The sequence below is a fragment of the Cicer arietinum genome, chromosome 6, assembly GCF_000331145.2.
Source record: "Cicer arietinum cultivar CDC Frontier isolate Library 1 chromosome 6, Cicar.CDCFrontier_v2.0, whole genome shotgun sequence".
Lineage (NCBI taxonomy): Eukaryota > Viridiplantae > Streptophyta > Magnoliopsida > Fabales > Fabaceae > Cicer > Cicer arietinum.
Window position 1 is genome coordinate 16,615,953 of NC_021165.2, and position 14,395 is coordinate 16,630,347.

Here is a 14,395-nt window from a genome sequence, read left to right on the forward strand (position 1 = left end):
GTTTGAAGACTTACAAATGCATATATAATCAAGTCAAATAAACTAATCTTTATAAACTCTAATAAAAAGAACATTGAATTTATTTTTTAAAATTTATAATCCTTTATGTTATTAAATCTATTTTTTTTTAATTCCTATAAAATTATAATATTTTAAGCTTAGTCTTTCTAAAAAGATATAACTTTTAAGTTTATACAATTATTTTGCAAACCAAATCAAATCTAATATTAAATCTAATATATATTTTAAACTATTAAATTATTAATTTAAAATACCAAATAATTTCAAAATATTTTAATTTAATATTATATTTGATATCAAATATGACATTTTAGACTATCGTATCACATTCTATTTTAATTTTATTTTATAATGATATTTTCAAATATATCAAACATTAACGTAGATCAATAGAACAATATGTTTAAATTTTAAAAAGTGGTAGCAAATTTATAATTTAAAAAAAAAAAATCTATACATAATAATATATCAAACTTGATTTTATGACATATGTTATTTCTATAAGTGGTAATATGTTATTATAATTTAGGCTTAAATACAGTTTTAGTCCCTCTATTTTACTATAAGTGAAAGATTAAATTTGTTCCAACACAATACTTCAAATATATCTTTGATTATGTTAAATATTACTGATGGTGAAATTCTTTTTATTACAAAGGATAAATTTACAAAATACAAGAATAACACAAACTTCACACATGATTTTCATGAAAAGATCAATTTTATATATTTTTTTCATATTAATTTTTTATTTTGCAAAAGTCACATCCACATATAATCATGGGTTTTTTTAAAACACTTCTCGAGTTGTCACGCTAAATAATATTGTTGATTTTAATTGTTCCACTGATTTTGCCTGTTCCACAATTAAAACAATGATATTATTTAGTACAAGAAGCACGGGTGGAGCTTAAGTATGACATGAGATAGGTCCCAGTCACTTCAAAATTTTGTTTTTTTCTCTCTATAAAAATATGTATACCTATAATAATATTTGCCTATAATATATATTAAGCTAAATTACATATGTGGTCCCTTAACTTAATTTTAGATAACGTTTTAATCCCTTATCTTTTTTTTTTCTTTCCGATTTAGTCCTTTATTCCTAACAATTTCAAATAAAGTATGAAAATATGAATTTATTTGAAGATTTGCGTTACGAATTTGATGAAGTTTGTATTATATTGAAGAATATAATTAATTTTATGAGTTTTGATTAAATTTTTTTTTGAATTTTTGTATAAAAAAGGATAACATTGTTGAAATTTTAAAACATAAAATATCAAATTGTCACTTAAAATTAAAATAAAGGACCAAGTCGGAAAAAAAAAAGAAGATAAATAACTAAAACGTTACCTGAAATTAAAGTAAGGGAGCACAAATGTAATTTAGCCTATATATTATGACTAAGTGGTGATGAAGACTTTTATAAGCTTTATATCCCCGATTAAATACTCGAACATGCATGAGATTTATTGAAAATATTTTATATATAATCTATTTTATGTTGGCTCACTCAATAAAACTTATAAAATTAATCTTTTGGTGGAAATTGCGGGTGATGTTTGTGTAATTCTTGTGGTTGACATAATAAAAAATATTTCCGTAATTTTAGTGATCAATATACTTTCAGTTGAGCCATTTTCTCTCTTTTGTGATTTTGTGGTTCATGATCATGAACCATGTATCTCACTATATCATCTGAGTTATTTCGACTATGAATAACTTGCCCAGAAAATAACTAACTCGGGATTCAATTATAGAAAAAGTGTATATATTTATTGAACTCAATATAAATAAACGTTAATTAAACTTAATTTAATCTATTAATATTGTAAGTAGGTGATTTATAATAAAGGTAAATTATTAATTATATCTTTATTTTTATATGAAATCAAGAAAATTTAATAAAAAATATATTTAAACTACCATATTTAATAATTATATAACAACCTAGAGGGAGTACTGAACTGTGTGACCTTTGAGCCTGAAAACGGGTGGAGACTATTTGACCGAAGTTTGAACATTAAACACGAGGGTAGTGCAACAAGAACTGTTGTGGGTCCCACTTCAAGTCCAACCTCAACTCCTTGACTCTTTTGGATGTTGTACAAGGAGAAAGTCGGCGCACAGTTCCACACACTCCTATACTTAACACACCTGTATTTACTTTTAAACAAACGTCGTTTAATAGATTTACTTTTAAGTATTTGACGTCTTGGGCTGACACTGAATGGAGCTCACCATTACACAGACTGTTATACATAACGCTGTTTTCGCGTCTTTGTTAAACTAAAAAACAATCATCTTTCTTCTCATCACACCACAATCAAGAAAAGTTCTTTTCTCTCTCTTTAAAGTCTCTCGAATCCGATTTCAGTATCAAGAAATTGTTTTTCTCTCGTTCTCATACGTCTCTCGAATCCGATTACAATGTCGAAGCCAAATCAAGAACCTCCATCGATTTTGATCAGAGAAGTTTGGGCTTACAATTTACCATACGAGTTTTATCTGATTCGTGAAGCTATTGGTAGGTATCCTTTCGTATCAATATTTTTCATGGGATAGATTCTGCTCGTTTCGGTGAAATGTTGATAATGTCTGGACTCGTGTTCAACAAATCCGTTGTATGGGTTACATTCCACAGTGCATATGATTTTGGATACTTGGTGAAGGCTTTGACTCGACAGAATTTACCTGACAAATTGGAGGATTTTCTTTATGTTGTAAGGAATTTTTTTGGAGACAATGTTTATGATATTAAACATGTAGTTCGGTTCTGCAATGCTTTGTACGGTGGACTTGAGCGGGTAGCTAGTGTATTGAATGTGAGTCGGAGTCGGACGATTGGAGAGTTTCATCAAACTGCATCAGATAGTTTGTTGACATGACATGCATTTAAAAGAATGATTGATCTCTATTTCGTTAACAATGAAATCCGCAAACATGTCAGTGTTCTATTTGGATTAGAGATTACAGTTTAGAGAAACAAAACAATATAAATGGTAAAGTGTTCTATTTGGATCAGAGATTACAGTTTTGAGACTGACAAATATAATTTGTAAAACGATCTATTGTATGAAAATACAATTCTTTTGATTCTTTTATTTTGTTGATATTTATTCTCATTTTCTTATGCAAGTTTCTTTTGATATTTTATTTAGTTTTAAAATGATAATTGTGGATAGTTTTCTCCTTGAACATTTGATTTGTGTAACGAAGATTAATTTTATTCCAATCTGAAATGAGAGAGTTGAAATTGGTATGATTGAGTTTTATGTTGTAAATAATAGACTATTTTAATATACATTATGATTTGCAGAAAGATTATTTTATCTCCACTAATTGAGACATGTTTAAATTAAATAAATGGAATTGAAATCAGAATTGTTCATGATAATATAAAGTAAAAAATTGAACTTAATTGTAGTGTACATTTTTAATATGTATATTTTCAAGCCAAAGATTGTATAGGATCTTCAATATTTTGAACATAAGTATTGTTAACTTTAAGTGTAGCATTGAAGTTTTTTTAGAGAGCTACAATATTTTGTTTATAATAATAATAATCACTTTGGAGTTATAACATCAAGATGCACCATATCAAAATCACTTTTACACCTTTTCTTCAAAAGTTTAAAGTAATATATGTTAAGTGATGGATCATGTTTTCCAGTATTATTGAAATTGTAAATCCTGTTCATAACAGAATAGCAAGTGGTTCTACCAATTGTGTGTGAACCTGCTAGAGTAACCAAATCAAGCATGTCAAGTCCTCTTTCTTCAAAGAAATTCAGTAAACATGTGATGTTTTCATGGCCTTGTGATTTTGCTTCTTTTGATAGTTGAAGTTTTACCGTCTTTTCGGTCGAATGGTACTTCCCAAAATGGTCCTCCTGCAAATATTGTTGCATCTCTTGCAGTTGCTGTGAGAATGTCTTTAACACATGAAATTGTACTTGGACAAGTTTTTTCTAGATCAAACTTTATTTCATCAATCAATTGGAATCATCTTAAGGTTTTGCTTTCAAAAGCAGTTCTTTCACTCCCTTTGTGGTTTAGCAAAATTGATGCATCACATCCTGCATTTTATATTAATTAAAGAAAACAATTCAAATGGATCAATACTTTTTAATTTATTGAAATGTTAGGTACATCTCTACAGAATTAAAAGTATCCTATTTTATGGAATTAAAAAAAATTGTCAAATTTAAATAGAGATTGAGTTTTGTGATTACTCTAATTGCAACAATCATGAAAATGCAAGCGAATGATGGATGGGGCCAAAGTGGGGTCGTTCTTAAAAAAGACGCCCTTTTATTGTTTTACTTTTACATCTTCTAAGTCTTGGGCTGAGTCGAGCCCACAATTACAAAGACAGCTATACATAAAGCTATCTTGCAGTCTTTGTTAAACTAAAAATCAATCCCTCCTACTCTTTCTCATCAGACCACAATCAAGAAAAGCTTTCTTTTTTCTCTTTCAAGTCTCTCGAATCCGATTTCAGTATCAAGAAATTGTTTTTCTCTTGTTCTCATACGTCTCTCGAATCCGATTACAATGTCGAAGCCAAATCAAGAACCTCCATCGATTTTGATCAGAGAAGTATGGGCGTCCAATTTAGCATACGAGTTTTATCTGATTCGTGAAGCTATTGGTAGGTATCCTGTCGTATCAATGGATACTGAATTTCCCGGAGTTATTCATTTCTCTACCGTTGACGCCACTATCCCTTTTCACCGCCGCCAACCTCAACCGGCTGATTGCTATAAATACTTGAAAGCCAACGTTGATAATTTGAAACTCATTCAAGTCGGTCTCACTCTAACTGACGCTAAAGGTAACTTCCCTCAGTTTGGAAGTAACAAAGCTTATGTATGGCAGTTCAATTTCTGCGATTTTGATATAGAGCGTGATCTTTGTAATCCTGCTTCTATTGAGCTGCTCCGCCGTCAAGGGATTGATTTCAATCGCAATCGTTCTCATGGGATAGATTCTGCTCGTTTCGGTGAAATGTTGATTACGTCTGGTCTCGTGTTCAACAAATCCGTTGTTTGGGTTACCTTCCACAGTGCCTATGACTTTGGATATTTGGTGAAAACGTTGACTCGACAAAATTTACCTGACAAATTGGAAGATTTTCTGCACCTTTTAAGGAATTTTTTCGGAGACAATGTTTATGATATTAAACATATAATTCGGTTCTGCAATGCTTTGTACGGTGGACTTGAGCGAGTAGCTACTACATTGAACGTGGGTCGGGCAGTCGGAAATTCTCATCAAGCTGGATCAGATAGTTTGTTGACATGGCATTCATTTCAAAGAATGATTGATCTCGTTAACAATGAAGTCCAAAAACACGCCGGTGTTCTATTTGGATTAGAGATTAAAGTTTAGAGAAACAGAGAAATATAAATTGTAAAGTGTTTTATTTCTATTAGAGATTACTCTTTAGAGAAACTCATAAATATAATTTGTAAAACTATACATTATATGAAAATACAATTATTTTGATTCTTTAATTTTGTTGATATTTATTCTCATTTTCCTATGCAAGTTTCTTTTGATATTTTAATTAATTTTAAAATGATAATTGTAGATAGTTTTCTATCAGAAAATTTGATTTGTGTAATGAAGAGTAATTTGATTCCAATCTAAAATGAGAGATTTGAAATTGGTATGATGGAGTTTTATATTGTGAACGATAGACTATTTTAATATACACTATGATTTGCACTAATTAAGACATGTTTAAATTAAATAAGTTGGATTAAAATCAGAATTGTTCATGATAATATAAAGTAAAAAAATTGAACTTAGTTGTAGTGTACATTTTTAATATGTATATTTCCAAGCCAAAGACTAGGATCTGCAATATTTAGAATTGAAGTTTTTTTAAGAGGGTTGCAATATTTTGTTTATAATAATCATTAGAAGAATAAAATCTTAAAAAATACTACAATAATAGCGACTATTATTAAACAACTACACTTTGATAACACAAACTTGTGGTATGTTTGGATGAAGGGTTTTGAAATTAAGGGTAGGATTTATTTTTTAAACTTATGAAGTCGTAAAATATTTATAAAAAAAAATGAAGTACAACTATAATGTTACATTTAATATGCTATTCTTGCAATTTATTTTAAAACTATAATAACAATGTGCAAGTAGAATTTCGAAGAACCTGATCTAAACTCAATTTTGATCAGGGAAGTTTGAGCGTGAAATTTAGAGTATGAATTTGATATACCGAGTTGTTCATGACTATCTCTTCGTCTCAATCCATACAAAGTTATTCATTTACCAAAGTGGACAACATCACATCATACCATTGGAAAATCTCATCAAGCAGGATCAGACAGTTTGTTGACTAGGCAACATAACATTAACGAAATTAAAAACATGTTGCCATTCTCTTTTGATTAGATATTCCAATTTGAGAAATTTAAAATATAAACTGTATCAAAATTATTATTTATTTAATATAAATATATTATTTATAAATATATTATTTATTTGGTTATTTATATAAATATATTATTTATTTATTATGTTATTTATTATATTAGTGTTTAGTTTAATTAATTGTTTTTTTTTTATGTTTTAACATCTATTAATATAATTGGACCATTACAATATTTATAATTGAAACATAAACATTTGTAAAAATTTTAAGAATCTGATTATGATAAATAGTAAATAATTGTGATTTTATAACTAATAGTTATATCTTATTAATCGTGACTTTATAATTATACTTGCAACTTTGTATCAATTATCTCAGATAATATTGTTGTATGACTTGCAATTTCACAAAATATTATTATAAATATTTAAATGTGTATTGTAACAAGTGTTCATTTGAAATATTTTGAGTTAGAAAATATTTTGGTTTATAATATTTTATGATTGGATTTAAGATATTTGAATAATTTTTAAATTTAATTACAATAATATCATTTATTTATCGATTTTTTTTAGTTAAAGTGTGGGTAACGGGTATGGGTACGAACACTTTAAGGGTACGAGTATTAAAGTTGATACCCAAGAATGTACGAACACAGATATGGGTATTTTTTTAAATTGCGGGTATAGGGACGGGTACTATAGTACCCTACCCAAACCCTACCTATTGGCATCCCTAATTTTGCCTTTCTTATTTGTGCTTTGTTTTATTGTACTTTCTTTGATTTTAGTACCATTTAAAATTTAATCTCTCAATTGTATCATACATTAAAAATTCAATGTAGAATATAATAAATAAATAAATAAAAAACTTCTATATTGCGAAGCAATTGAAACATAAGAAAATTATATTAAAATAATATTTAAATGACAATTATATTTTTTAAGTCTTAAAATATGCACCTAAATCTTTAAATATATAATTTAATTCATAATTAAAGAGAAGCTCTGTTTTCTCTAAAGACAATATTACATAATTTGTTTTGATGAGGTAACGACTAACCCTCGCAAAAACACCATGTTTTGTTTCCCGCAAAATGACCCTATATCTCAGATTCTGCCCAGTGAGCACCATTTGGAAACGGAAACAAAAACTTCAACTTTTCACGACCCTCTTGCAAGCTTCGGAACCCCATCCCTCTCACGTGATATCCACCAACATCTCCATCGCTCACCTTGCCAAAACAGGGAAACTCAAAGAAGCACGCCACAAGTTCGATGAAATGCCGCTTAGAACAATTTCCTCATGGAACACCATGATTTCTGGCTACTCCCAATGGAAGAAGTACACCGAAGCTCTGGCTCTTGTTTCCTTCATGCACTGCTCTTGCGTCAAGTTCAATGAGATTTCTTTTTCCGCAGTTTTAAGCGCGTGCGCACACGCTGAGTCTTTGTTTCTTGGAAGACAGGTTCATTCATTCCTTTTGAAATCTGGTCACGAAAGGTTTGGCCTTGTGGGGAGTGCTTTGTTGTATTTCTATGTGCACTGCTTTGGAATTGGAGAAGCTGAGTTGGTTTTTGAAGAGCTTCGTGATGAGAATCACGTGTTGTGGAGTTTGATGCTTGCAGGGTATGTGCAGTGCGACATGATGTGCCATGCTATGAAAATATTTGAAAAGATGCCTGTTAGGGATGTTGTGGCTTGGACTACGTTGATATCGGGTTATGCGAAGAGGGAAGATGGGTGTGAGAAGGCTTTGGATTTGTTTGGGTGTATGAGGAGGAGTTCTGAGGTGTTGCCTAATGAGTTTACTTTGGATTGTGTTATAAGGATTTGTGCTAGACTCAGGATTTTGTATGCAGGGAAGGTTGTTCATGGACTTTGCATTAAGGAAGGTTTTGATTTTGATAACTCAATTGGTGGTGCTCTTGCTGAATTTTATTGTGTTTGTGAAAATGTAGATGATGCCAAGAGAGTTTATGAGAGCATGGCAGCAGAAGCTTGTTTTAACGTTACTAACTCGCTAATTGGTGGTCTTGTCTCGATGGGGAGGATCGAAGAAGCTGAGATGATCTTTTATAGATTGAGAGAGAAAAATCCGATCTCTTACAATTTGATGATTAAAGGTTATGCTATGAGTGGTCAGTTTGAAAAATCGAAAAAGTTGTTTGAGAGAATGAGTCTCAAACATTTAACCTCCTTAAATACTATGATTTCTGTGTATTCCAAAAACAGTGAACTTGATGAAGCTGTGAAGATTTTTGACAAAACTAAAGTTGAAAGAAACTGTGTAACGTGGAATTCTATGATGTCGGGTTACATTCATAATGGTCAGCACTATGAGGCATTAAAATTGTATGTGACTATGCGCAGATTATCAATAGAGTATAGCAGATCAACGTTCTCTGTCCTATTTCGTGCCTGCGCATGTCTTTGTTCATTTCAACAAGGACAGTTGCTTCATGCTCACTTAGCCAAAACACCCTACCAGGCAAATGTTTACGTTGGGACCGCTCTCATTGACTTTTATTCCAAATGTGGTCGCTTGGCTGATGCTCAAAGGTCATTCACCAGCATATTTTCACCCAATGTAGCAGCATGGACAGCTCTTATTAATGGTTATGCATATCACGGACATCTTGATGTTAGTTCAAGGAGTTGTTCCAAACGCTGCTACTTTTGTTGCTGTTCTTTCTGCCTGTAGCCATGCCGGTCTAGTTGATGAAGGTTTGAAAATTTTCCACTCAATGCAGAAAAGCTACAAAGTAACCCCAACAATAGAACATTACACATGTGTGGTGGATCTTCTTGGCCGGTCAGGCCGCGTGAAAGAAGCAGATGAGTTTCTCACACAAATGCCTGTTGAAGCAGATGGTGTAATTTGGGGAGCTTTGCTTAATGCCTCGTGTTTTTGGAATGACGTGGAAGTGAGAGAGAGGGCTTCTGAGAAGTTGTTCAGTTTGGATCCAAATCCAATATCTGCTTTTGTTATGCTGTCAAACATGTATGCATTACAAGGTAGATGGGGGAAGAAGACAAAAATTAGGAAGAGATTGCAGAGTTTGGAATTGAGAAAAGATCCAGGGTGCAGTTGGATAGAGTTGAACAACAATATTCATTTGTTCTCTGTAGAAGATAAAACACATCCTTGTTCTGATGTTATTTACGAAACTGTAGAGCATTTAACAGCAACCATTAACTCTATTATATCCATATAATAATCTCTATAGCAGCAATGGTATGCCTCTCAGTCTAAGGCGCTCAAAATCAAGGAAGCAAAGAGATTTGAAGAATTCTTCATCAAAGATCAAACTAGCTTTACTTAACAACTATCCTCCATGCCCTTACCCTCACCTTGCTCTTGGTGTTGGTCCACATAAGGACTCTGGTCCCTTAACCATTCTTGCCCAAGATTAGGTTGGAGGACTTGAAGTGAAGTGTAAAACAAATCAACAAATGGTTCTGGTAAAGCTCGTCCGAGATGCTTACATTATTAATGTTTGTGATATCATTCAGGTACTACATGCGCATTCCCAAAAACATAAAAAATTTATTGACTATCAGCCTGATAATTATTGTGTTTATTTCCCAATTTTATGAATTGCTTAATTAATTTAACCTCTTAATTAGAGGATGAAGTGAGAACCTTAGCCCAACGGTAATATTGGGTTCTGGGTTGTGTTGTGACTGCACACAGTCACACTCATCTCGATCGTTCGTTCAAGATTGGACATTCCAAAATTTATCTTTGCGGTGCTTATTTGGTAGGAGAAGCATAAATGTTAGTACTGAAGATCGAATTGTAAACATTCTTTATAATATTTCTCCGGTATCCCAATCTAAACCATTGTACTACTACAACAATAAAATTAGAGGTATATAAATGTTAGCTTACCATAAATTTTTCAAATGGTTTTAGTTTCTGAAAAGTATAAATATGAAGTGTTTTAAGTTTTAAGTCTTTTGATAAATACACAAGCAAAAAACATGTAAAACTTTTCTAGAGACCAAAAATAATATATTCAAAATTTTATAAAACTATAATTAAATCCTATATATATATATATATATATATATATATATTTTTTTTTTTTCTATGTGTATCTTAATTCTTTAAAGTAAATACTCACTCTATTTTTTATGTTTTGAACATCAGAATATTGTTGTCAAATACTGTCCTTCGTTTTTTTGTGTATTTTTGAAATATACGCAAGGTGTAAAAGATAAAAACTGAGAGAGATAAAGATAAATTCATAGGGTGTTTATATTTTGGTGTTCAAATAACACAACCGATATAGTTAAGATACATACAATCTTATAAGTACAACTTAAAGGGTAAAAGACTGCAGGGACCCTTGATATGTTAGGGCGCGAGTTTGAACCCGTAATACCCCTCTTCTCCATGCACACTCAGTTTTGCCGCAAGCATCTTTAAAAAAAATACACACACTATTAATATAAGTTGAATTTCAAAATGTGACGGGAAAAATCCAGATATGCCAAAACTAGTCCAGATTCATTGTATGTACTTGGACTAACAATGCCAATAATGCTGATTCTGCTTTTACAATTTTCCTACACATATTTTTTGTCATTTGTAAACAACCTTTATATAAGAGAAACACAATAAACCATCTTAACCATTGATTTATCAACTCTAGCAACAGAACAACAATGGGAGAGGTGGACCCAGCTTTTGTCCAAGACCAACAACATAGACCAAAACTATCCATTATCGAAGCCAAAGGAATTCCCGAAATTGACCTCTCCCCTATACTCCCCCATGCAGCTCCAGATCAATATGACATTGATACCTTAGTGAAGGAAATTGGAACTGCATGCAAAGAGTGGGGTTTCTTTCAAGTCACAAACCATGGGGTGTCCCTTAGTCTTAGGCAGAAGCTTGAGGAAGCTTCTAGAAAGTTCTTTGCTCAGAGTTTGGAGGATAAGAAGAAAGTTGGAAGAGATGAGATCAATCCTACTGGTTATTATGATACAGAGCATACCAAGAACGTTAGAGACTGGAAAGAAGTGTTTGATTTTCTTTCTAAAGATCCCACCTTTATTCCTCTGACTTCTGATGAATTTGATAATCGGGTTATTCAATGGTCTAATCCATCCCCTCAATACCCTCCACAATTCAGGTAGTTAAGTTAATTAATTTTCAATCCTTACTAATTATTCATTATTCGTTCATTAATTATTGAAAGTCTCATGTGAATTGGATATGATAGGATTGGAAAATTGTTTATAAGTGATGAGTATCCGACGCATTATGAATTGATTTTGTGGGTCCGAATCATACACAATCTAAATTTTAAGATAATACCGGAGTACTATATTAGATCTTTGGCCTAGGTAGTTAATCCCAACGTTTTTTGGTGAGATTCATCCCGCTGTCCCGATACAGTGTAGTGCTTGACCGCGACAGCGTGAAGCAAGATCCCGGCGAGATCCCGCTAGTCCGGCGTAGTTAATCCCAGGGAGATCTCGCTATTATTTCTTGTTTCTTCCTTCTCTTTGTTGTTTCAACTTTCACATAGGAAGAAGAGGAAGAAGAATATGCTAATGAAGATGATGTTTATCTTTGATTCCTATGCTAGAACATGGATTTGAGTTTTAATATTTAGTTATTTTATTACTGTGTGTTAAAGACTTCAATATGCATCATCTTTATTTCCTTGACTTTTGTTGGTATTTCAATGTATGTTTTGACTAAGAGTAAGGCTTGTGGAATTTTATTATTAATTATGAATTTTTCAGAGTTTGAATCATTTGTCAATTTTGCATTAAATATAGGCTTATATAGTATTATTCGTGTAATTTGTCCAAAAAATAGTAGTTATCCCACCTATCCCGGAGCGCGATATCCCACTTTTGGAGTTGGCCGCAACACATTGTTATATGGGATTAACTACCTAGCCTTTGGGTCATTTGTTATTGGATCATTCTTGCTCTAGAGCCATCTCGTGTATGAGTGGAGGCGTGTTGAGAGTATGTGATATGACCTTGCTGAGCCGATTTTATGGTTTATGGGGTTGAGCTATACACTACCCAGAACCAAATTGTTAGATTAGTGTTTAACTACACGATGAATAGTTTCATTTGAAATACAGTAGTCTTTTTCTTTGGGACATTTAAGATATTTAACAGTAGAATATTGATACTCAATTTGTGGTTATGTTTAAAATTGATGTCAACATGAGCAGAATTATAATTGAAGAGTATATTGAAGAGATGGAAAAGCTGGCATATAAGTTGCTGGAACTCATAGCTTTAAGCTTAGGTGTTGAAGCAAAGAGGTTTGAAGAATTCTTCAAGGATCAAACTAGCTTCATTAGATTCAATCACTATCCTCCATGCCCTTATCCTCACCTAGCTCTTGGCGTTGGACGGCACAAGGATGCTGGTGCCTTAACCATTCTTGCCCAAGATGATGTTGGGGGTCTTGAAGTGAAGCGTAAAACTGATCAAGAGTGGGTTCTAGTGAAGCCAACCCCAGATGCTTATATTATCAACATTTGTGATATTATTCAGGTACTTTTGGCCTAACTCATATTGTGTGTTATTTTTTTGCCACTTAATCATATGAATTGCTTTATTTAACTGGATAATTGGTAGATGCTGGAATATAAGTGTGAGCAAAGAAGTCCGGCATAAGATGAAAATAAACACGTTGAGCAATATATATATAATATCTCTTTTGTTAGTAATTTTATAGATTAAATTTACCAACGAAAATACATTTGAGGATTAAACTAACAAATTAAAAACATATTCAAGCATCAAAATGACTAACAACAGACATGTATAAATATGTTTTTGTAATTTTGATACATTCAAAAACTATTGTTACAACAACTCACACATTGAGACGAAAATGACTCTTTATTCAATTGAGACTTGATAGAAGTTTAGTCTACTAGCCCGTCCTAAATGAATTAATGTTAGAATTGGGTTTATTGTTTCAGGTTTGGAGTAATGATGTCTATGAGAGTGTGGAGCACAGAGTAACGGTGAACACGAAGAAAGACAGGTTTTCTATTCCGTTCTTCTTAAACCCAGGACATGACGCTGAAATCAAGCCTTTGGAGGAGCTTATAAACGAACAAAACCCATCAAAATATAGGCCATATAAATGGGGTAAATTTTTTGTCCACAAAATAGGAAGCAATTTCAAGAAACAAGATGTGGAGAATCTTCAAATTTATCATTATAAGTTATCTTAGAGATGGATAGATAGTTTAATAAAATTATCACTTAGTTCAGCTACAGTTACATAATAAAATTAAGATTGATTTAATTTAGACAATATCTATGTAGTTTACCGGTAAGAGTTTGATAACAACTCTTTTTAAGATAGTACTGTTATTAATAAATTTTTTTCTTTTCATATGTTTAAATTAATAATCTATTTCTGTAACAGTGGCTGCAATTAAATTTGATATTAAAATTGAGATTTAATTTATATACACAGTTAATGTAAAAAAAAATTATACTCTCAGTTATTCACAACTGTTAAATTATTAGAGATAATTTTAAAGTTATCATGAGAATAGTTATGATGTGTTAACACTATAAAACATTTACATTGACTCTGTATAATAATTAAACTCTTAAAATTGTTAGTGTACAATATGTATGCAAATATTTTATCTCCTAATAAAGAAAAATTAAGTTAATTCTCTCATCATCTTATTAGAAATGTCTAATTTAAATTTTATACAATTTTTAAGAAAATGATCAATTATATTGATTTTACAATGATGAATGAGTTTTGTTTACTCAAATAGTTTTATTAGTTGTCGTTACTAGAGTAGTTAGATTAATTGATATCCAGTAAACAAAGGTATATATAATATAGTGTATATTAGTGGAATGAAGTAAGACAAATGTTAATAAGTGCCTCAAGTATAATCATTAGTGATCCAAATCTATAAATAAGATATTGAAACTTGTATAATC

The 14,395-nt window shown here is 31.4% G+C and overlaps 3 protein-coding genes and 2 pseudogenes across 4 annotated transcripts; 4 read left to right on the top strand and 1 right to left on the bottom strand.

Annotated features, from left to right (window-relative positions):
- Nucleotides 1–2,454: 2,454 nt before the first annotated feature.
- On the top strand, nucleotides 2,455–2,912 carry LOC105851178 (probable CCR4-associated factor 1 homolog 11). Its single transcript, XM_012717086.1, has 2 exons — nucleotides 2,455–2,551; nucleotides 2,590–2,912. The coding sequence occupies exons 1-2, from the start codon at nucleotides 2,455–2,457 to the stop codon at nucleotides 2,910–2,912; spliced, it is 420 nt and encodes a 139-aa protein (XP_012572540.1).
- A 678-nt stretch (nucleotides 2,913–3,590) lies between these two features.
- LOC105852287 (peroxidase 7-like) lies at nucleotides 3,591–4,559 on the bottom strand (annotated as a pseudogene).
- Nucleotides 4,378–5,532, top strand: LOC101501518 (probable CCR4-associated factor 1 homolog 11). The gene has a single exon (XM_012717102.3). The coding sequence runs from the start codon at nucleotides 4,582–4,584 to the stop codon at nucleotides 5,416–5,418; it is 837 nt and encodes a 278-aa protein (XP_012572556.1). The 5' UTR covers nucleotides 4,378–4,581; the 3' UTR covers nucleotides 5,419–5,532.
- A 1,915-nt stretch (nucleotides 5,533–7,447) lies between these two features.
- On the top strand, nucleotides 7,448–9,847 carry LOC105852288 (putative pentatricopeptide repeat-containing protein At3g25970; annotated as a pseudogene).
- LOC101514488 (protein LATERAL BRANCHING OXIDOREDUCTASE 1-like) lies at nucleotides 9,633–13,823 on the top strand. 2 transcript variants are annotated; one of them, XM_004505117.4, is made up of 4 exons: nucleotides 9,633–9,946; nucleotides 11,092–11,574; nucleotides 12,640–12,967; nucleotides 13,402–13,823. In XM_004505117.4, exons 1-4 carry the CDS (start codon nucleotides 9,912–9,914, stop codon nucleotides 13,657–13,659), a joined length of 1,104 nt encoding a protein of 367 aa, XP_004505174.2. In that variant the 5' UTR covers nucleotides 9,633–9,911; the 3' UTR covers nucleotides 13,660–13,823. The 2 variants fall into 2 exon arrangements, with proteins under 2 accessions (XP_004505174.2, XP_027192026.1); XM_027336225.2 differs by having other exon boundaries at nucleotides 11,098–11,574.
- The last annotated feature ends 572 nt before the right edge of the window (nucleotides 13,824–14,395 follow it).